Source organism: Triticum urartu, chromosome 1A (assembly GCF_056163025.1).
Source record: "Triticum urartu cultivar PI428250 chromosome 1A, HENAU_Tu73, whole genome shotgun sequence".
In the NCBI taxonomy this organism is placed as follows: domain Eukaryota; kingdom Viridiplantae; phylum Streptophyta; class Magnoliopsida; order Poales; family Poaceae; genus Triticum; species Triticum urartu.
Genome location: NC_141873.1, coordinates 265,227,815 through 265,252,066, shown reverse-complemented (window position 1 = coordinate 265,252,066; position 24,252 = coordinate 265,227,815). Strand labels below are relative to the sequence as shown.

General features: G+C 42.0%; 1 protein-coding gene across 1 annotated transcript; it reads right to left on the bottom strand.

Annotated features, from left to right (window-relative positions):
• Positions 1-6,958: 6,958 nt before the first annotated feature.
• On the bottom strand, positions 6,959-7,993 carry LOC147990804 (uncharacterized). The gene is made up of 3 exons (XM_087538401.1): positions 7,978-7,993; positions 7,312-7,722; positions 6,959-7,232 (listed from the first exon to the last, which is right to left on the bottom strand). Exons 1-3 carry the CDS (start codon positions 7,991-7,993, stop codon positions 7,087-7,089), a joined length of 573 nt encoding a protein of 190 aa, XP_087394527.1. The 3' UTR covers positions 6,959-7,086.
• Between the last annotated feature and the right edge of the window lie 16,259 nt (positions 7,994-24,252).

The window sequence follows — 24,252 nt, the reverse complement described above, 5'->3', positions numbered from 1 at the left end:
AACCATTTTACATATAAAGTTTGTTTTAATCTGATGCACGGTTTGTGAGTTATTATATGCATGAACTCTAGGAACTTTTCTGTAAATATGCAGTGCACTGGATAATTAGACAAATTCATTTAGGAAAAAAACATGGGCCGAAACAGTGGGCGCAACATATTACACAGCGCCCAGGGGCGAGGGTTTGCAAGCGGGCGCTCACCAGCGTGGTCACTGGGCCGGGGCGAACTGGGCCTTGCTGTAGATGGGCCGGACGCGGGGCTGGGACGCGGAGTGCAGGGAGGATGGCGCTGGACCTTGGCGCAGGATGGTTGGCGGGCCACGCGGTCGACCGCATCGGTCAATGCATGTGGATCGAGCAAAAGCGCGGCGGCGCCATGCACGTCACCAGCGAGCGGTGGAGACTCGGACTCCGGCGACGGATCTAAGCGGGAAGGCCGAGAATAGGCCGAGGTACTCCAGATCTGGCAGATCCCCACCGGATCGGGCGAAGAACGCGGCCTGGGCGAGCTCCACGGGCGGTAGTAGTTCCTGCAGGGCAATGGAGGAAGGGAAGGTCAAAGAGAGAGATGGAGAGAGAATGAGAGGGAAAAGGGCGGACGGGACTCATCTCCGGCGAGGGCGGCAATGAGGGACGACCGAGGAGGCGCTGGTGGAGTCCAGCGGTGGGGTCGGGTTCGCCGGCGGGAGAGGCAGCAGGACGAGCTGCGGGATCGGGGCTCCTCCCGATCCAGGGTGAGGCGGCGGTGCGGTGCGGGCGCCTCGGGCCCAGATCAGGGCTAGGGCGGGCCTGGCGCGGGCCTGCAGCGGTGTGTAGAGTGGGAGTGGGCTAGGAGGAGAGAAGAGAATAGCAGCCTGGTAACAGTTTCCGGAGACCGAAAACGTTCGACGATAGACCGGCTATACTGCCGCTATAGTTATCCGTTGGGGCACCAAACGAACTCCGAATGCGATGAAACTTGGCAGGCGGCCTACCTACAACATAACAACACCGAATGCCAACTTTCAACCCATTCCGAGAACATTTCCAGGCCACTTATAAAATACTATTTCGAACATGCCGCGGGCGCGTGCAAGTGTGTCTGGGCTCAGAACGGACAACAGAAGGAACAGGGAGGCCGGGACAGATGCAAGTTTTGAAAACATGATGATGCAATGCACTTGATGACATGGCAAATGTGCAACATGCAAACGAATGACATGGCAACGACGGTGAAAAACTGGAAGACACCTGGCGCAATGGTCTCGGGGCGTTACAACATTCCACCACTATAAGAGGATCTTGTCCCGAGATCTAGGATGGCACCGGAGAGAAAACGGAAAAGGAAGAGGTAAAACGAAGTTGCTTCTTTGGCAAAGGAGTGAAGCCAATGAACCTTGAGAGGTTAAACAATTTCGAGAAAAGAATACAACAAAGATGCACAAGGTTGAAAACACTCCGTTAGAAAAGAGGAACAAGGAACATTACTAGAACCTTGTAGGTTGAAAGACATAAGAAGAGGGTTGCAATGGACAAGAAGTACATGCAGGCACTCTGGATGAAACGTGATGTACAAGGAACGATAAAGATCAATTACGACAACACTCCGGTTGGAAATGGAAGGTGAAGAATATGATCTTGGCAAAATGAAAGCACTTGGATGAGAGTCTGGTTAGAAGAGGAATGATAGGCACAACACTCCAGTTAAAACAAGTTAGAGAAGGAATACAAATGATATAATTTGGACAGCACTCCGACTGTAAATGGAAGGAATTGAACATGATCTTGACAAACAAGATGATGGGTCGAAGAGAGCAACATCACAATGCCTCCGGAACAAAAGTAAGAATGGAATCAAAAGAATGGAGGAGAAAACAACATCTTCTACCTCAAATGAGCTTGAAAAGCATCTTTAGGAGAAGGGTCGAACAGAGTTGTTGGAAAACCAACAACGAAAATAGTAAGCTTGTTGTGGGCTTATGGAAAACATCCCAAAACTTGAGGTGAAATTCTGCCACTAACAGAAACAAAAGATTGAATTGATATCAATAAGGAGACGAGAAGCTCATTTCACCGGGAGGATAAATGAAGAACTTGGGTCATTTATAAGCACCATAAATAGCAACAATCCTTAGGGAAAGCTTTAGGTGAAATATAACCCAAGATAATTCCAATGAAGAGATTGATGGATTGAGAAGAGCTCATGCTCGAAGAAATTGATGGGTTTAACTATCTCATTCTTGTCAACTTTTGAATCATGACACACGAAGGGAAATTGTCAAGAGTGACATAACACCACCTCGAAAGATAAAGTAGAACGAATTGCATTTCAGAATGCAAGATGAAGAATGCTTGAACTCCTCAAAACAAGACATGTGTTGAGCACCATGTTTATTTGAGAGTATAGCTTGGCGGATCATAACTTCAAGAGAAATCTTGAAGAGCAATAGAAGAATGCAAAGAATCCTTGATGAACCACCACGTAGAAACTCCATGAAGAACTCCGGTAATAAAGGATGATAGAAAGGAAGAGAAGTTGAAAACACCGGGTGAAGCCTTGCGATGATTAGATGGAGCTTTGAAATGATATAATTGAAATAACTTGGAGCTCCAGAAAAGAAAGATGAAACAATTGAAACCTAGAATTTTGATATCATGAACGAACTCCGAAAAAGAAAAGATGAAGCATCTCGAACCGAGAATGTGATATGATGAACAACTCCGGAAAGAAGAAATTAGATCACTTGGATGAAACGATAATAAGAATTACGTTATGCATATCCTTCACCAATTTAAATTGATGGCAAGCAACGGATTTGGCATACTACTTATTCTCATAGAAAGGATTAAGATAGACATAGCGCAAACTTAGGAAGGTCTTCAACGAATCACCGGTAGGATTGAAACAATGAATAAATTAATATGAGAACATAGGAAGAGGAATCTTGAACAAACCACCGTAAAAATTGAAAATGAAAGTAGCAAAGGCACAATTCACCGGGAAGAATTGGAAAACGAATGATGATGCTTGAGGGAATTTACATACATGAGAACGGAGAGATCATGAACTGTTAGAGGATATTTGAACGATGCACCGGTAAGATTTGGAGAACGGGAGCTAAAAGCTGGAATGAATAAAGCTGAGATGATGGGTTCCGGAGAATCAAACTGAAAGACTCCTGAATTGCTCCGGATGGGTGAAAAGAATTCTCACAATTGAAAACAATTATGATAGGATAGCGTCAAGCTTGAACTACACATGTTTGAAAAAACGGGTAAGGATTTAAGAGGAAACTCCACTTTGGTCTTCAAAATTCGAGAATGACGACGAGAAACACCACGAATTGTTGAGACACTCCGGAATGGAAATTAGAAAGGTTGAACCAACGATGAAAAGACTTTGAAAGATCTTGGAGAAAGGCAATTGACTGATGACAATTCATTCTTACGTCAAACTTTGAAATGAATTTGAGAATAACTCCGAAAAAAGAAGAGTCAGGTAAGATCCTGGAAAAAGACCTATGAGTTAGGGCCCACTCAAAAGAAACACCATTGAATGATTTAAAAGAGAGAATGCACCAGTTGAATTAAATGGCTTGAATGAGATAACATCCTCAAAAGAACTTGAGCGAATTGAGAATGGAAACTTGAATCTTCTGAGATATTTTCAGCAGTCCGGAACAATTGAATAACGAGAAGTGGATAATTAAGAGGTGCACCGGCATGATAAAATGTTTGAAACGAGGAAAAGATATGATCGACAAAGCTTGAATTAAATCCACCGGAGAAGAAAAGAGAATGAAGAATGATAACTTGAAGCTTCGTTAGTATCTTCCTGAGAATCACCAGATAAGAACATTGATGGAAAAGAATGGAGAGATTTCCCATCAATAAAAGAATACTCGATTAAGAAATCTGAGTCCTGGAAGAAAAAGGGTGGGAGGGCGGGAAAACAAAGACAACTTGGAATGGATGAAACAAACACTGTTGCAAAGAACTGAGAATTTATCTTGCAAATAGGGAAAAATGATAGGATCAACTTGAAGAGAATCGCACCGGTTGAAAACAATTGGCATGACAATCTCGATGATCACGAAGGATTAGCAATTCCATAGAAATATGAGAACACTGCTTAGGGAAGGTATGGAATCATCACTTGACTTCGAAGTAACTCGAATACCACAACTGAAAACAAAACAAGGATTGGCTTGCAGAATAAGCCGGAAACAAACATATGATAGACCCCATATCGTATCATGTGTCTGTTGGAAAGAAATCCTACGAGATACTTGAATTCCCACTTATAAACTCCTGAAACTTTCTGTTTATGCAATCAAGTGTTGGGGATACAGGGGAAGCATAATGTTTCACCCAAACTAACAATCCCTACATCCAGCTGTATCCATCCTTCAACACATAACCAAGAAACCTTCGGAATCGTGTACCTCAACCTTCGAAAAGCATCCGTTTAACGAGTTATGGCAATACTCCCGAACTCCCGCCCCAGTACTGGGTGGCGTCGAGGTTATCTTACTAACAACTACATAAAAGAGATTTTCGATGTCAGCGAAACTCTGGTATTCTAGAACTGCAACGATAAAATTGTGACGACAACACCTCGGAGCTCAACTCCCCGAGACACTGCCACAACCCCTAAATGTCAGGAGGCACCAAGAACAATGTTCTCGTCACAAGACTATCGGAACGATCCCAAGATACCCGCGTGATCCTAAAAAAAATTAGTGAAATATGAGGAGAGAAAAGTCAAAACTTCTACGTCAGGAGGCCTCACCAGAGCGACGAAGGGACTGAGGAGTAAAAATAATCCTACTCTCCGATATATATAATCGTAAGACTCAAAACATTTTGTTCTATACTCAACAACGTCAGCAATTCGATTAAGCAGGGGGCTCCTAAGTTGGGGATGGCTCTGTTTACCAATTTGCCCATCACAATGGTTCTGATACCAACTTGTCACACCCACAATGCGGCTATATCTCCCACGTGTCGGGGCACAACTTAGAGGCATAGCCGCATGGTAGGTTTGTCGCAGGAGGGGTAATCTTCACACAATCCCATGTACTGAATAAGAAAGGAATAAAGAGTTGGCTTACAATCGCCACTTCACACAAATACAAGTTAAACATACATCATCCAGAATACAATCAAGGTCCAACTACGGAACCAAAATAAAAGAAGACAACCCCAAATGCTAGATCCCCGATCGTCCCAACTGGGCACCACTACTGATCATCCGGAAAAGACACATGACAATGATCAAGATCTTCATCAAACTCCCACTTGAGCTCAGTTGCGCCACCTACACTGGTATCATCGGCACCTGCAACTGTTTGGAAGTATCTGTGAGTCATGAGGACTCAGCAATCTCACACCCGCGAGATCAAGACTTTTTAAGCTTATGGGTACGATAGGGTAATGAGGTGGAGCTGCAGCAAGCACTAAGCATATATGGTGGCTAACATACGCAAATAGGAGCGAGAAGAGAAGCAACGCAGTGGTCGTGAACTAGAAGTGATCAAAAAGTGATCCTGAAACTACTTACATTCAAGCATAACACAAGAACCGTGTTCACATCTTGGACTCCGCCAAAAAGAGACCATCATGGTTAGACACGCGGTTGATGCATTTTAATTAAGTCAAGTGTCAAGTTATCTACAACCGGAAATTAACAAATTCCCATCTGCCACATAACCGCGTGCACGTATCTTGAAAGTTTAAACCCTACAAGGATGTCCCAACTTAGCCCATCACAAGCTCTCACGGTCAACTAAGGATATTCCTTCTCCCTGGAAGACCCTCTCAGTCTCGGAATCCCGGTTACAAGACATTTTGAAAATGGTAAAACAAGACCAGCAAAGCAGCCCGATGTGCCAACAATCCCGATAGGAGCTGCACATATCTCGTTCTCAGGGCAACACCGGATGAGCAATCCGTACAACTAAAACCTAACCTCAAGTTTCCCCGAGGTGGCGCTGCAAGGGGCTCTAGTTCGGACCAACACTTAGAGAAGCACTGGCCCAGGGGGTTTAAAATAAAGATGACCCTCGGGTTGGCCGACCCAAGGGAAGGGTAATAGGTTGTTAGGCAAATGTAAAACCAAGGTTGGGCCTTGCTGGAGGAGTTTTATTCAAAGTGAACTGTCAAGGGGTTCCCATAACACCCAACCGCGTAAGGAACGTAAAATCAAGGAACATAACACTGGTATGACGGAAACTAGGGCGCAAAGTGCAGAAGCAAAACTACAAGTTAAGTGGAGCTCAATATGCAACAAGTTGCATATTGACGGATCACCACATTCAAGTTATTTAGTTCGATCTCGTTCATGTACCCAACAATATTAAATGTTGATTAACATGGCAAGAGGTGAAGCATATGAAAACTACCTATCCAGGCAAGTTTAAATGAGGCCGGAACAACAAACAACAAGTCCGGAAAAATCCTCATGTGCATATTTTAAAGTTGGTACTGTTCTGCCCTATACACAATTTTAGAGTTATTAAACATGAAAAGTAAAGCCACCATGTTAAACTAGGGATTTTTCTACCCCATTTACATATAAAGTTTATTTAAATCCAAGCTACGGTTATTTAGTTATGAAATAAAGCATTTTAGCATGGCATTTAGCAAAATAAACACAAACAACAATTTAAACATTTTAAACATGGATGAAAGTTGGAAATTATTAATCTGCACAAAATTCTAACCATTTTACATATAAAGTTTGTTTTAATCTGATGCACGGTTTGTGAGTTATTATATGCATGAACTCTAGGAACTTTTCTGTAAATATGCAGTGCACTGGATAATTAGACAAATTCATTTAGGAAAAAAACATGGGCCGAAACAGTGGGCGCAACATATTACACAGCGCCCAGGGGCGAGGGTTTGCAAGCGGGCGCTCACCAGCGTGGTCACTGGGCCGGGGCGAACTGGGCCTTGCTGTAGATGGGCCGGACGCGGGGCTGGGACGCGGAGTGCAGGGAGGATGGCGCTGGGCCTTGGCGCAGGATGGCTGGCGGGCCACGCGGTCGACCGCATCGGTCAATGCATGTGGATCGAGCAAAAGCGCGGCGGCGCCATGCACGTCACCAGCGAGCGGCGGAGACTCGGACTCCGGTGACGGATCTAAGCGGGAAGGCCGAGAATAGGACGAGGTACTCCAGATCTGGCAGATCCCCACTTGATCGGGCGAAGAACGCAGCCTGGGCAACTCCACGGGCGGTGGTAGTTCCTGCAGGGCAATGGAGGAAGGGAAGGTCAGAGAGAGAGATGGAGAGAGAAGGAGAGGGAAGGAGAGGGAAAAGGGCAACTAGGACTCATCTCCAGCGAGGGCGGTGACGAGGGACGACCGAGGAGGCGCCGGCGGAGTCCAGCGGTGGGGTCGGGGTCACCGGCGGGAGGAGGCAGCGGGACGAGCTGCGGGATCGGGGCTCCTCTCGATCCAGGGTGAGGCGGCGGCGCAGTGCGGGCGCCTCGGGCCCAGATCGGGGCTCGGGCGGGCCTGGCGCGTGCCTGCGGCGGCGGGGAGGAGTGGGGAGACATGGTGGGGACAGGTGGAGGGCTCTGGTTGGCTGGAGCGGCACGCAGGTGGCGGCTCGGCCAGTGGCTGAGCACCAAGTGATGAGATGGTGGTGGCTGGGCCAGAAAACAAGGGGGAGGTGGCTGGATGTGGCTGGCGGTGCGGATTTCAAGGTGGCGGCGGCTGATCCGAGGGGAAAAGGCTAGAGGTAGGTGAAGGGGGGTTAGGGTTCCAAAATTGGAAGGGGGAGGAGATTATATAGGGAAAGGGGCTAGAGGAGGGGGTTCTGCTCCGTTTCGGAGCCGTTCGATCACCATCGGACGGTCCGGAGCGGATTGGGGGTTAGGTTGAGCCTAGTGGGCTGTGTAGAGTGGGAGTGGGCCGGGAGGAGAGCGAATAGCAGCCCGGTAACAGTTTTCGGAGACCGAAAACGTTCGACGATAGACCGGCTATCTGCCGTTATAGTTATCCATTGGGGAATCAAATGAACTCTGAATGCGATGAAACTTGGCAGGCGGCCTACCTACAACATAACAACACCGCATGCCAACTTTCAACCCATTCCGAAAACATTTTCCGGCCACTTATAAAATACTATTCCAGACATGCCGCGGGCGCGTGCAAGTGTGTCTGGGCTCAGAACGGACAACATAAGGAACGGGGAGGCCGAGATAGATGCAAGTTTTGGAAACATGATGATGCAATGCACATGATGACATGGCAAAGATGCAACACGCAAACGAATGACATGGCAACGACGGCGAAAAACTGGAAGACACCTGGCGCAATGGTCTCGGGGCATTACAATGCACAACCCTAATGACAAGCCAAGCAATTGTTTCATATTTTTTATGTTCTCAAACCTTTTCAACTTTCACGCAATACATGAGCGTGAGCCATGGGTATAGCACTATATGTGGAATAGAATATGATGGTGGAGGTTGTGTAGAGAAGACAAAAAGGGAGAAAGTCTCACATCAACGCGGCTAATCAATGGGCTATGGAGATGCCCATCGATTGATGTCAATTCGAAGGAGTAGGGATTGCCATGCAACAGATGCACTAGAGCTATAAGTTTATGAAAGCTCAAACTGAAACTAAGTGGGTGTGCATCCAACTTGCTTGATCATGAATACCTAGGGCACTTGAGGAAGACCATCGTTGGAATATACAAGCCAAGTTCTATAATGAAAATTCCACTAGTATATAAAATTGATAACTCAAGAGACTCTCTATATGAAGAACATGGTGCTACTCTGAAGCACAAGTCTGGTAAAAGGATAGTAACATTGTCCCTTCTCTCTTTTCTCTCATTTTTTGTGGGCTTCTTTGGCCTCTTTTATTTTTTTGTGGGCTTCTTTGGCCTCTTTCTTTGTAAAGTCCGGAGACTCATCCCAACTTGTGAGGGAATCATAGCTTCCATCATCCTTTCCTCACATGGGACAATGCTCTAATAATGATGATCATCACACTTTTATTTACTTACAACTCAATATTACAACGATACTAGAACAAAGTATGACTCTATATGAATGCCTCTGGCGGTGTACCGGGATGTGCAATGATCTAGCCTAGCAAAGATATCAAAAAACGGACAAGCCCTGAAAATATCATGCTAGCTATCATACGATCATGCAAAGCAATATGACAATGAATGCTCAAGTCATGTATATGATGATGATGGAAGTTGCATGGCAATGTATCTCAGAATGGCTATGGAAATGCCATAATAGGTAGGTATGGTGGCTGTTTTGAGGAAGATATAAGAAGGCTTATGTGCGATAGAGCGTATCGTATCACGGGGTTTGGATGCATCAGCGAAGTTTGCACCAACTCTCGAGGTGAGAAAGGGCAATGCACGGTACCGAAGAGGCTAGCAATGATGGAAGGGTGAGAGTGCGTATAATCCATGGACTCAACATTAGTCATAAAGAACTCATATACTTATTGCAAACGTCTATTAGTCATCGAAACAAAGTACTACGTTACATAAGACAATCAATAAATACCTCATGCTCCAACTTCGTTACATAACGGTTCACCATACGTGCATGCTACGGGAATCACAAACTTCAACACAAGTATTTCTACAATCCACAACTACCCACTAGCGTGACTCTAATATCACCATCTTTATATCGTAAAACTATTGCAAGGAATCAAACATATCATATTCAGTGATCTACAAGTTTTATGTAGGATTTTATGACTAACCATGTGAATGATCAATTCCTGTCAACTCTCTAAATAGATGTAAGTGAAGCAAGAGAGTTTAAATATTTCTACAAAAGATATGCCCACGTTCTAAAAAATACAAGTTAAGCAAAAGAGCATTCTACAAATGGCGGTTTTCAATGTGTAGGGAAACACGCAATCCAAACTTCAAATGATATAAGCGACGCACATGAAGCATTCTATAAAGCTATACTCAAAAGATATAAGTGAAGTGCAAAGAGCATTCTATAAATCAAACATGTACCATATCATACCAGCATGGTGCATCAAAGAAAAGTGAAAACTAAATGCAAAAGACGCTCCAAGATTTGCACATATCACATGAACGAAACGAAGACGAAAACATACCGATAGTTGTTGAAGCAATATGGGATGCTGATACGTCTCCATTGTATCTACTTTTCCAAACACTTTTGCCCTTGTTTTGGACTCTAACTTGTATGATTTGAATGGAACTAACCCGGACTGACGCTGTTTTCAGCAGAATTGACATGATGTTGTTTTATGTGCAGAAAACAAAAGTTCTCGGAATGACCTGAAACTCCACGGAATATCTTACAATAAATAATAAAAAATCCTCGCCAAAGATGAAGACCAGGGGGCCCACACCCTTCTCACGAGGGTGGGGGGCGTCCCCCCCTAGGGCGCACCCCCTACCTCGTGGGCCCCCTGGAGACCTCCCGACTCCAACTCCAACTCTATATAACTGCTTTCGGGGAGAGAAAAATCGAGGAGAAGAAATCATCACGTCTTACGATACGGAGCCACCGCCAAGCCCTTAAACCTCTCGGGAGGGCTGATCTGGAGTCCGTTCGGGGCTCCGGAGAGGGGGATTTGTCGCTGTCGTCATCATCAACCATCCTCCATCACCAATTTCATGATGCTCACCGCCGTGCGTGAGTAATTCCATCGTAGGCTTGCTGGACGGTGATGGGTTGGATGAGATTCATCATGTAATCGAGTTAGTTTTGTTAGGGTTTGATCCCTAGTATCCACTATGTTCTGAGATTGATGTTGCTATGAATTTTCTATGCCTAATGCTTGTCACTAGGGCCTAAGTGCCATGATTTCAGATCTGAACCTATTATGTTTTCATCAATATATGAGAGTTCTAGATCCTATCTTGCAAGTCTGTAGTCACCTATTATGTGTTATGATTCGTTAACCCCGAAGTGACAATAATCGGGATACTTACCGGTGATGACCGTAGTTTGAGGAGTTCATGTATTCACTATGTGCTAATGCTTTGTTCCGGTTCTCTATTAAAAGGAGGCCTTAATATCCCTTAGTTTCCGTAAGGACCCCGCTGCCACGGGAGGGTAGGACAAAAGATGTCGTGCAATTTCTTTTCCATAAGCACGTATGACTATATTCGGAATACATGCCTACATTACATTGACGAACTGGAGCTAGTTCTGTGTCACCCTATGTTTTGACTGTTACATGATTAACCGCATCTGGCATAATTATCCATCATTGATCCGATGCCTACGAGCTTTCCATATACCGGTTTACGCTTATTTACTTTCCCGTTGCTATGGTTACAATCACTACAAAATACCAAAAACATTACTTTGCTTTCGTTACTCTTTTGTTACCGTTACCATCACTATCATATTACTTTTCTACTAAACACTTTGCTGCAGATACTAAGTTTCCAGGTGTGGTTGAATTGACAAATCAGCTGCTAATACTTGAGAATATTCTTTGGCTCCCCTTGTGTCGAATCAATAAATTTGGGTTGAATACTCTACCCTCGAAAGCTGTTGCGATCCCCTATACTTGTGGGTTATCAAGACTAATTTCTGGCACCGTTGCTGGGGAGCATAGCTCTATTCTTTGAGTCACTTGGGATTTATATCTGCTGGACACTATGAAGAATTTGAAAGACGCTAAGACAACAATTTATCCCTCAACTATGAGGGGAGGTAAGGAACTGCCATCTAGCTCTGCACTTGATTCACCTTTTGTTATGAGTAATCTTGCGACACCTAAACCTGCTTCTGCTATTCGTTCTGATATGTCGCATGTTATTGATGATGCTACTTCTGCTATAAATGATACTTATGATGAAACTGCCTCTATGCCTGATACTACTATGCCACTTAGTGATTTTCTCGAGGAACGACTTGCTAGGGCTAGAGAGACTGAAAATATTGAATCTGATTATGAAGATGAAAGTGATGATTGTAACATCCCAAATTTGCAATTTGGAATGTTATACACTAGATCATCATGCATATCATATTTTCATGCATTTTGTTTGATCCTAGAAATTTCACGCAACTCAAGGACCTTCGGAGAGAGTTGGAGATTTCGTTATTTTCATATTTGAGTTTTCTCAAATTTGAAAAGAGGATCATTTGATTTATTTATTTCATCTTCAATTATTTTTCCAATATCAAAAAAATGAGAGAGGGAATAATATGACTTTCCCAAAGTTAGGAAAAATGAAGATTTAATGAATAAGTCAAATTTTGGATTTTCCGAAGTTTTGTTTGCATTTTATTTGGATAGGGAAAAATGCATGTTTTCAAAAATTGCATTCTAGGTCCGGAGTAAAGTTCATTTTGTTCGGCTCATTTTTAGGAGTCGGGGAAAATTTACTTTAGAGATTTTGGAGTTCGTTTAGATTTTTCTTTCTTTTGTTTTTCTGCGCGTGAATCCAGTTAAAAAAAAGGACCAAGGCCAGCCGGGCCAAAGGCCCAGCCAGCCGGCCGCCTCCCCAGCTAGCGCGCGCGCCAGGCGCAGCGCCAGGCCGCCGCCTCCCTCGCTCTAGGCCGAGTCCCAGAGGGACTCTAGGCCGGTTAGCCCCCCCTTTCCTTGTTTTGTTTTCCCTCTTTTGCTTGCCCCCTACCCCAAGTAATCCCCCCCCACCTATATAAATACCCCCATAACCCCCCCTCTCCTCACATCAATCCCAAGCCCCTCTCCTACTTAGCCACGCCCCACCCCGCGCCCCTCACCCGCCGCCGCCCTATAGCCGCCGCCGCCCTATAGCCGCCGTCGCCGCCGTTCGCCGGAGCCTCGCCGAGGTTGTCCCACGCCGTGTCTCTTTTCTCCCCTCGGTTCAGTTTTTCTTCTAAACCGTTCCGGTTCTTTCTTAACCGTTCCGGTTTTCTTTCGTTCTTTGTTTCGGTTTTCTTTTCCGAAAACCCTAGATCGGTTTTCGTTCTTCTTTCGGACCGTTCGTCTCAACGAACGTGATCACCGATTTTTCCCGGTTAACGACGCCCGTTCGTTTAACCGTTCTTCGTTTTCTTTTCATCAGATTTATTCCGCGATGATCTCAGATCCGATCTTCGTTCTAGTCTTTCTTCTCGCTCATTTATCGGAATCAGGTGATTCAAGCGCCTGGAGTTTCGTTTCGAAACCGCCGTTCCGACTAATCAACTTAAACAAGTTTTTTTCCACAATAAAATTTGACCTAGTTTCAACTTGCTAGAACCGAGTTGTTTTCTTCCGCCGTTTGTCTTCCGTTTCTTTGTTCGGTTCGTTCTTTCTTTGCAACCGGAGTTCTTAAGTTGAATTTTCTGGTTCGTTCTCTTGTTCGAGTTTTACCTGTGCATTAGATGAGTACTTATTGTGTGCTTGTTGTTTGTCTGTGATAGATCACCCGGATTGCGCCGCTTGTTACTTCGAAACCCTAGGTCTCGCGGATCATCAGCAAGGCAAGTAACACTTTGATCATACCTTTTCTACAACCCATGTTTTATTGCATTAGATCAATCCTCTCACATTGCATGATTAGGATCTAATTAAAGTGTGGGATGGGAAGTAGATGAGGTAGTACCTATTACCTGTTTACTATGAAACCTTTGGGAGTTACTTCTACGTTTGCTTATTATGCCATGCTATGCTAGTAGACGTGGATTGGGTGAGTGATATCCATGACAGATGTGAGTTTATTAATTTTAATGGTTTATCTAAGGTGGCAACTTAAACACACATCTAGGTGGATTGAGGCACCTGATGTCTATCAGGACTTGCCTGTTTTATTTTGGACCGCCACCCAGGCTCAAAGGGATCATAAGATAATTCATGCTAGAAACTTCCGTGTGCAGCCACATGCTACTATAGGCTCTGGCATAGTTGACTAAGTTGTGTGAACTCTTATGGGGTGGACTAGCAGATGTAGGGGTTGTAGGTGGTACGGTCTACCCCACATGTAAGGTGCTAGCGCTTCTGAAAGACTATGTCTCGGTCATCTGTTTCTCAAACACCATGTAGCGCGAGAAAACAAACGGAGGCGATCGAGTCATGTGGGGAAAAGTGCGCAAACCTTTGCAGAGTGTACAAACTAATCATGATTAGCTGTGTCCCCAGTTATGGACAACTTGAGTATCTAGTACTTGAATATCATGTGAATCTCAACATGTTACTTCTAATTAATGTTGTTGGGTTTTAATTGTTCACTTAATTGGGATCGGAATGCTGTCAACCATTCTCGATGTTTCACAACCACCATATTAGCTAAATAAATTTATTCCTTTGCAGTAGGGAAAAACTGGCTTTACGCAAAACTGTAACCATAGAGCTTTCCACCAGCCATATATGCATATAGTATAGCTGTTTCATTCCATTACTCTCTATGTGTTACATTGCCAGCATATTCCATGTGCTGACCCGTTTTCGGGCTGCAACTTCTCATGTTGCAGACTTTTCAGACGACGAGTAAGGTGCTTTTAGGTCGTGGTTCTATACTCAGTGATGCCGTTGGAGTTGATGGACCCATTTATCTTCCGAGTCTTCCGCTGTTATCTTTATTAGATGGCCTTAAGCCATATTATTTGTAATAAGTTCTCTTTGAGACAACGATGTAATAAGTGTGTGATTGCCACTCTGCTATAAATCCTTCGATGTACTGTGTGGTGTCAGCATTACTGATCCAGGGATGACACCGGAGCACAGAGCACTTGATCCATTCGGGTCGGGTCGCTACAATGATGAAGAATCACTTGTTATTCCTGAGGGTTATTTATTTGATCAAGATGCTTCTTTAGCTATTTTAGCTTGCAAAGATAGATATGAACTCAAAAGGTTATTAGCTAAATGGAATAAGCAATCTCTAAATGCTAGGATGAGACCTGACCCTGCTTTTGCTACTTCACCTATCTGTGTTGCTGATAAGGATTATGAATTCTCTGTTGATCCTAATATAATTACTTTGGTTGAATCTGATCCTTTTCATGGCTGTGAATCTGAAACTGTTGTGGCACATCTTACTAAATTAAATGATATATCCACCCTGTTCACTAATGATGAGAGATCTCGCTACTTTTATATCCTTAAAATATTTCCGTTCTTGTTAAAGGGTGATGCTAAAATATGGTTTAATTCTCTTGATCCTAGTTGTGTGCGTAGTCCACAGGATATGATCTATTACTTCTCTGCTAAATATTTCCGTGCTCATAAGAAACAAGCTGCTTTAAAGGAAATATACAACTTTGTGCAAATTAAAGAAGAGAGTCTCCCACAAGCTTGGGGGAGGCTTCTCAAGTTACTTAATGCTTTTCCTGATCATCCTCTTAGAAAATGAAATACTTGATATCTTTTATAATGGACTAACCAATGCTTCTAGAGATTACCTGGATAGTTGTGCTGGTTCTCTTTTCAGGGAAAGAACACCGGATGAAGCTGAAATCTTATTGAACAATATGTTGACAAATGAAAATAATTGGGCACCTCCTGAGCCAGCTCCTGCTCTAATTAATGATCCTATTCCTAAACCAACTCCAAAGAAGAGGGGTATTCTATTTCTCAGTCCTGAAGATATGCAAGAGGCAAAGAAATCTATGAAAGAAAAAGGTATTAAAGCTGAAGATGTTAAGAATTTACCTCCTATTGAAGAAATACATGGTCTTAATTTACCACCTATTGAAGAAACATATGATCTTAATCCTTTATTTATTAAAGAACCTCCAGACCTCGATAACCCGACACAGGTAGTAAAGGTAAATTCTCTCTATAAATATGATAAAGCTGAAATCCCTCCTACTAAAATTGCTAGTCAATGCTTGGATGAGTTTGATAATTTTATGTTTAAGCAAGAAGACTTCAATGCTTATTTTGGTAGACAATTAAAACAAGATGCTGATATGATTAAATACTTGGGCGATTATATGGCTAATATTAGAGGTGAACTTAAACTTGTTAGCAAACATGCTTCTATGGTTACCACTCAAGTAGAACAAGTACTTAAATCTCAAAAGGAATTGCTCAATGAGATGAATAGTAAGAAAAATGATTATCCTGTTAAAGTGGCTACTAGAACTGGTAGAATGAATCAGGAACCTTTGTGTCCCGAAGGCCATCCTAAGAGAATTGAGCAAGATTCTCAGAGAAATAAAATTGATGCACCTAGTTCTTCTAAAAGGAAGAAAAAGAAAAATGATAGAACTGTGCAAACTTCTAGTGAACCTATTGCTGAACCACCTGATAATCCAAATGATATCTCTATGTCTGATGCTGAAACACAATCTAGTAATGAACATGAACCTAATGAAAATGTTAATGATGATGTTCATAATGATTGTCAACCTAGTAATGATAATGATGTAGAAATTGAACCTGCTGTTGATCTTGATAACCCACAATCAAAGAATCAATGTTATGATAAGAAAGACTTTGTTGCTAGGAAACATGGTAAAGAAAGAGAGCCTTGGGTTCAGAAACCCATGCCTTTTCCTCCCAAACCATCCAAGAAAAAGGATGATGAGGATTTTGAGCGCTTTGCTGAAATGATTAGACCTATCTTTTTACGTATGCGATTAACTAATATGCTTAAAACAAATCCTTATGCTAAGTACATGAAAGATATTATTACAAATAAAAGAAAGATACCGGAAGCTGAAATTTCCACCATGCTTGCTAATTATACTTTTAAGGGTGGAATACCAAAGAAACTTGGAGATCCAGGAGTACCTACTATACCATGCTCCATTAAAAGAAACTATGTTAAAACTGCTTTATGTGATCTTGGAGGCGGTGTTAGTGTTATGCCTCTCTCTTTATATCGTAGACTTGACTTGAATAAGTTGACACCTACTGAAATATCTTTGCAAATGGCTGATAAATCAACTGCTATACCTATCGGTATTTGTGAGGATGTGCCTGTTGTGGTTGCAAACGTTACTATTTTAACAGACTTTGTTATTCTTGATATTCCCGAGGACGATAGTATGTCTATTATTCTTGGAAGACCTTTCCTTAATACTGCAGGGGCTGTTATTGATTGCACTAAAGGCAATGTCACTTTTCATGTTAATGGTAATGAGCATACGGTACACTTTCCGAGGAAACAACCTCAAGTTCATAGTATCAATTCTATCGGAAAAATTCCATTGATTATATTTGGAGGTTTTGAATTTCCTCTTCCTGCTGTCAAGAAGAAATATGATATACTTATTATTGGGGATGTGCATATCCCCGTTGAGGTAACCTAGTGTTATTCGAAATTTCTCCGGTTTCATGTTAATCGGAATGAGTTTGTTAACAAGACTTGATCAACCTTGTTAGTGGATTCCTTTTGACGAGCATGAGATGGATGAAACTAGAAGCACAACCTTATGTACCTCTCTATACTTTCTGTTATTTAGTTGAAATAAAGTAAAAATAAATAATTTTATGTTTGTTATCTGATTATCTGTGCAATATAAAAATACCTTGAAAATAAAAGTTCTCCAAATGCCCTGAAAATTAAATGTGATTTTTTCTAGAATATTTGAGGATTTATGGAACAAAGAACACACCAGGGGGGCCAACCACCTTGCCACGAGGGTGGAGGGCGCGCCCACCCCCCTAGGGCGCGCCCCTGCCTCGTGGGCCCATGGTGGCCCTCCTCCACTTATTCTTTCAGCCACACACTTCATCTTCCTCCCCCAAACACGAAAACCAGCTCAAACCCGAGTCCAAGCTCATTTTGCTGCCATTTTCGATCTCCTTGCTCAAAGCACCTCTCACAAAACTGCTTTGGGAGATTGTTCCTTGGTATGTGACTCCTCCATTGGTCCAATTAGTTTTTGTTCTAGTGCTTTATTCATTGCAAATTTTTGCTGCTTAGGTGACCCTGTTCTTGAGCTTGCATGTCAAATTTATATGGTCAAAAGTAGTTTTGATGCATGATATAGACTCTAGGCACTTGTAGGAGTAGTTGCTATCAATATTATTGAGTTTGGTTTACTTTTATTTTGAAGTTACTAAAAAAATTCAGAATTTTTCAGAGGAAGAAAAATTCTTAGTAAAATGTTCCAAGGTGGTTCCTCAAGGAAGCAAGGACCCAGGATTGCAATGCGTGATGATGACGAAGAGCCACCAAGAGACGCTCCAGTGCGTCCTTGTGAGTGGCCTTCCGAAAATTTTATGGATCGAGTGGGAATTAAAGAAGAATTTAACGCATATTTGCATAATGCCGGTCTTGAGGACTTTGAAGCAGACAGATGCCCCCAGTATCATGATCTCACAAGCTCTTTTGTGAGGAGGTTTGAGTATTCATCTTCATGTAATTCTCCTTCAGTCATGTTTGATCTTTATAACAAATCTTATACCATGGACTTAGAGGATTTCACTTTTGCTTGCAAACTTCCACAATGGGGTAGTGTTAGGGATCCCCCTAAATCTGAATTTAGAAACTTTCTTGCTAGTATAACTGTAGGGGAATCTAGAGATATAACGCAAGCTACCATAGGGACCATTCACTTTCCTGCTATACATTATTTTACTCTCTTCATAGGTAGGTGCATAAATGCTAAGGATGAAGCATGTCACATGTGTGTCCCTGACCTTAGCATTCTCAGGAGTGCTGTGTCAGGAGACCAATCTTATCATATGGGAGCCATTGTAGCTCGTAGGTTGCATCATAATAGACATAATGGAGATTTCTTTGGAGGAGTATATGCAACCTGCTTAGCTAAATTTCTTGAGATAGATGTTCGCGAAGGAGACATGGAGATGCATCCTGCTTATTTAGATTTTGATTCTATGGTTTCGCACCATTTTGTCGAGAGGAACGAATCACCTCTCCAGTACCGACTAGTCTTTGACAGACGCCGTGCTATCCATATTACTCTCCCTGCTCCTGATTTCTTTGATTATCAGGCAAGAGGAGGATATACTATTACCAGAGAGGGGGTAGATGAGTACGAGAGGAGAGCGGAGGCCGCTCGTCGTCACACTGCAGCTCAGGAGGCGATAGCTGCTGCATCACAGTACGACCCCAACAACTATTATTATGGATATCGGCCAGGCCAGCCGTGGCCATAGACCAACTTAGGCCAAAAGCCTAAGCTTCGGGGAGTACGTATTTCTCACCGACATTATATTTATGTTCACACACACTCATTGCTGGATGTCGGTGCTCATACTTTTTCATTGTATCATCCATGCTAGTTTATTTTCCTTTTTTATGCTTTCTTCTTGTGTGTTTAATAAACCTTAAGAAAAACCCAAAAAAATAGTTGTAGTTTTTAATCAATTTACTTTCCATGCTTGTAGTAGTAATTAAAAAGAAAACCCAAAAATATTTCCTATTCTTCTTTTGCTTGTTGGGAGTTTTCCCGTGTAAATAGTTTTATTTCTTTTCTTTGGGGGTCAGTAGGAGAAGACCATAATTAAATTGTTGAAATGGCTCTTATATGCTTTATTGTTGATTTAACCAAGAGGCCATATTGCCTTGTCTTCTCCTGTTTATTGAATGCTCACAGATTCCAGCTTAGTCCAATGCACATTCACTCTTATTATTATTCACATCGTTCAGTCGTGCAAGTGAAAGGCAATTATGATTATATATGATGGACTGAATGAGATGAGAAAAGCTGGTACGAACTCGACCTCTTTTGTTTTTGTAAATATGATGAGCCCCTCGTTCTTGACTCAGCTTATTATGAATAAACATGTTTGCAATGACAATTAGAGATTGTAGTTGCTTGTGCCATGCTTGATTAACTATGAGTTATAATGGTTTACCTTGTGTGCCAACATGCTATTGAGATGATTATGAGATGGTATGATGGGGTGGTATCCTCCTTTGAATGATTTAAGTGACTTGACTTGGCACATGTTCACGCATGTAGTTGAAACAAATCAACATAGCCTTCACGATATTTATGTTCATGGTGGATTATATCCTACTCATGCTTGCATCCAATGTTTATTAATTTTAATGCATGTACATGGCTGTTGTCGCTCTCTAGTTGGTCGCTTCCTAGTCTTTTGCTAGCCTTCACTTGTATTAAGCGGGAATACTGCTTGTGCATCCAATCCCTTAAACTCCAAAGTTAATCCAGATGAGTCCACTATACCTTCCTATATGCGGTATCTACCTGCCGTTCCAAGTAAATTTGTATGTGCCAAACTCTAAACCTTCAAATAAATATCCTGTTTTGTATGCTCGAATAGCTCATGTATCAACTAGGGTTGTCTGTATCTTCCATGTTAGGCGGGTTATTCTCAAGAGGAGTGGACTCCGCTCCTCACTCACGAGATAAATGGTTGGTCACCGGGATGCCCAGTCGCATGCTTTATGCAAACTAAATCAAAATAATTGCAAACAAAACTCCCCCTGGGACCTGATGTATGTTGGAGGCACTCGTTGTTTTGAGCAAGCCATGGATTGATGTTTGTTGCTGGAGGGGGAGTATAAAATTTACCATTCTGTTTGGGAACCGCCTATAATGTGTGTAGCATGGAAGATATCGCCATCTCTTGGTTGTTATGTTGACAATGAAAGTATACCGCTCAAAATATTATTCACCTCTATTTCAAAACCGAGCTCTGGCACCTCTACAAATCCCTGCTTCCCTCTGCGAAGGGCCTATCTATTTACTTTTATGTTGAGTCATCACCCTCTTATTAAAAAGCACTAGCTGGAGAGCGCAGCTGTCATTTGCATTCATTATTGTTAGTTTACATTGGGTGTGACTGGATCTCTTTTACCATGAATTACAATGTCTAGTCAGTCCTTGATCTTTAAAGGTGCTCTACATTTATGTTTTGCGGTCTCAGAAAGGGCTAGCGAGATACCATCTTGTTATATCATATTAAAATTGTTTTGAGGAAGTGTTGTCATCCGAGATTTATTATTATGGCTTGCTAGTTGATTATGCTATTGATACGGGTAATCATGAGACCTGAGAATTATTACAAATGTGGTTAGTTATAATCTTTGCTGAAAACTTGAACACTAGCTTGACATATTTACAACAACAAGAGCAAACAGAGTTTGTAAAAGTTTTTCTTTATTTCTTTCAGTTTGTCAACTGAATTGCTTGAGGACAAGCAAGGGTTTAAGCTTGGGGGAGTTGATACGTCTCCGTCGTATCTACTTTTCCAAACACTTTTGCCCTTGTTTTGGACTCTAACTTGTATGATTTGAATGGAACTAACCCGGACTGACGCTATTTTCAGCAGAATTGCCATGATGTTGTTTTATGTGCAGAAAACAAAAGTTCTCGGAATGACCTGAAACTCCATGGAATATCTTACAATAAATAATAAAAAATCCTCGCCAAAGATGAAGACCAGGGGGCCCACACCCTTCTCACGAGGGTGGGGGCGCCCCCCCTAGGGCGCGCTCCCTACCTCGTGGGCCCCTTGGAGACCTCCCGACTCCAACTCCAACTCTATATAACTGCTTTCGGGGAGAAAAAAATCGAGGAGAAGAAATCATCGCGTTTTATGATATGGAGCCGCCGCCAAGACCTAAAACCTCTCGGGGGCTGATCTGGAGTCCGTTCGGGGCTCCGGAGAGGGGTATTCGTCATCGTCGTCGTCATCAACCATCCTCCATCACCAATTTCATGATGCTCACCACCGTGCGTGAGTAATTCCATCGTAGGCTTGCTGGACGGTGATGGGTTGGATGAGATTCATCATGTAATCGAGTTAGTTTTGTTAGGGTTTGATCCCTAGTATCCACTATGTTCTGAGATTGATGTTGATATGACTTTGCTATGCTTAATGCTTGTCACTAGGGCCCGAGTGCCATGATTTCATATCTGAACCTATTATGTTTTCATCAATATATGAGAGTTCTAGATCCTATCTTGCAAGTCTATAGTCACCTATTATGTGTTATCATCCGTTAACCCCGAAGTGACAATAATCGGGATACTTACCGGTGATGACCGTAGTTTGAGGAGTTCATGTATTCACTATGTGCTAATGCTTTGTTCCGGTTCTCTATTAAAAGGAGGCCTTAATATCCCTTAGTTTCTGTAAGGACCCCGCTGCCACGGGAGGGTAGGACAAAAGATGTCGTGCAAGTTCTTTTCCATAAGCACGAATGACTATATTCGGAATACATGCCTACATTACATTAACGAACTGGAGCTAGTTCCGTGTCACCCTATGTTATGACTATTACATGATGAACCGCATCCGGCATAATTATCCATCATTGATCCGATGCCTACAAGGTTTCCATATACTGCTTTACGCTTATTTACTTTCCCGTTGCTATTGTTACAATCACTACAAAATACCAAAAACAATACTTTGCTTTCGTTACTCTTTTGTTACCGTTACAATCACTATCATATTACTTTGCTACTAAACATTTTGCTGCAGATACTAAGTTTCCAGGTGTGGTTGAATTGACAACTCAGCTGCTAATACTTGAGAATATTCTTTGGCTCCCCTTGTGTCAAATCAATAAATTTGGGTTGAATACTCTACCCTTGAAAGTTGTTGCGATGCCCTATACTTGTGGGTTATCAGATGCCTTCCGAGGAATCCCCAAGCTTAGACGCTTGAGTCTCCTTAAATATTTACTTGAGGTGCCTTCGGCATCCCCAAGCTTGAGCTATTGCCTCTCCTCCTTATCCTCATATCCAGACCTCCTCGATCTTTGATCACTTCATCCACACAAAACTCAATAGAAAGCTCGGTATGATCCGTTAGTATAATAAAGCAAATCACTACTCTAACTACTGTTGCAAACCAATTCATATTTTGTTTTTGCATTGTATCTACTGTAATATAACTTTTCCATGGCTTTATCCACTAATAGAAATCAATAGTTTCATCAAAACAAGCAAACGATGCATCAAAGACTGAATCTGTCTTAAACAGGACAGTCTGTAGTAATCTGAACATTCACCATACTTTTGTTACTCCAAAAATTCTGAAAAAATTATGAAAAATAAAAAATTTGTATAGAAAGACAGTGAAAAAAGTTTCAGAACCGTTTGACGTTCTAGTAAAAAAATGTAAAATCGCGCACTTCAACCAAAGTTTCTGTTTTGCACCGCACAAACCAACAAGCAATGTAAACATCCTAAAGGCAAATCTTGGCACATTATTTTTATGATACAATGGATTTGTACAATGGGATAATTATTTTTGTTGAAAAGTTTCTGTAATCCAGGTTCACAAAGTTTCCATGGGCATGAACAAAGTTCAAGGCTAGCTCCCACTTTAACAATGCCCGTCTTTCTCACTTTCGCTTTTCTTTTTGAAAAAGTTTTAGGTTCCCCTCTTTATTTTTTTGTTTTCAAACTTTATAAAATCACACAACAGAAATAAATGACTCTCTAAAACTTTCGGGTTGTCTCCCTGGCAGCGCTTTCTTTAAAGCCATTAAGCTAGGCATATAGTGCTCAAGTAATGGATGCACCCGGATCCCAAGGTATATCAAAGCCAATTTTAATTAACAATGATTTGTGATTTAGTAGTGAGAACAAAGTATAATATATCATGCAACAACAAAGTATAACTCTCTTCCTATGCATCGGCATTTCATAAAAGAAAAATTCATGCACACATAGTAAAGGACAATGCATAGTATAAACAGTTTCTTGCAATTTTATTATATTGGAAACATGGAGAGGCGGAGATGTAGTTACTCTCTCATAATAATTGCAAGTAGGAGCAGCAAGCACATGAATATTATATCGATAAAAATCATCATGTGTAGTAGTAAAATGCAACCGATCAATATAATCCTTAATAAGGGCAAACTTCTCTGATATAGTGTAGTCGGGAGAATTCAAAAAGATAATGGGACTATCATGCGTGGGTGCAATAGCAACAATTTCATGTTTAACATAAGAAACTATAGCAAGTTCATCTCCATAAGCATAATTCATATTGGCATCTTGGCCACAAGCATAGCAAGCATCATCAAAAAGGGATATTTCAAAAGAATCAAAGGGATCATAACAATCACATAGCATTCAACCTTCGGTAAATTCGAAGGGAAATTAAACAATGTATGGGATAAATAGTTACTCTCATTAGATGGTGGGAACGGGTGATCAATCCTCTCTTTCTCCTTTTGTTCTTCGCTCTCCTCCTCATCTTTTTCACCCAATAGCTCACAATGTCATTAATTTCTTCTTCCATAGACTCCTGCAAAATATTAGTCTCTTCTTGGACAACGGAGGAGTCCTCAATATATGGTTTAATATAGGGATTAGAAACATAATTATCATAGAAATATTTAAGTATGGCCAAAATTTCAGATTTGTAGAGAGTAGTATCACACTCTTCAATAAAAGAA

What these genes read in the sequence shown, in the direction of transcription:
- LOC147990804 (XM_087538401.1), bottom strand. An exon ending in CTCGCTGGAGATGAGTCCTA is followed by an intron (nt 7,233 to 7,311) that starts GTTGCCCTTTTC and finishes ATTGCCCTGCAG; the next exon opens with GAACTACCACCGCCCGTGGA.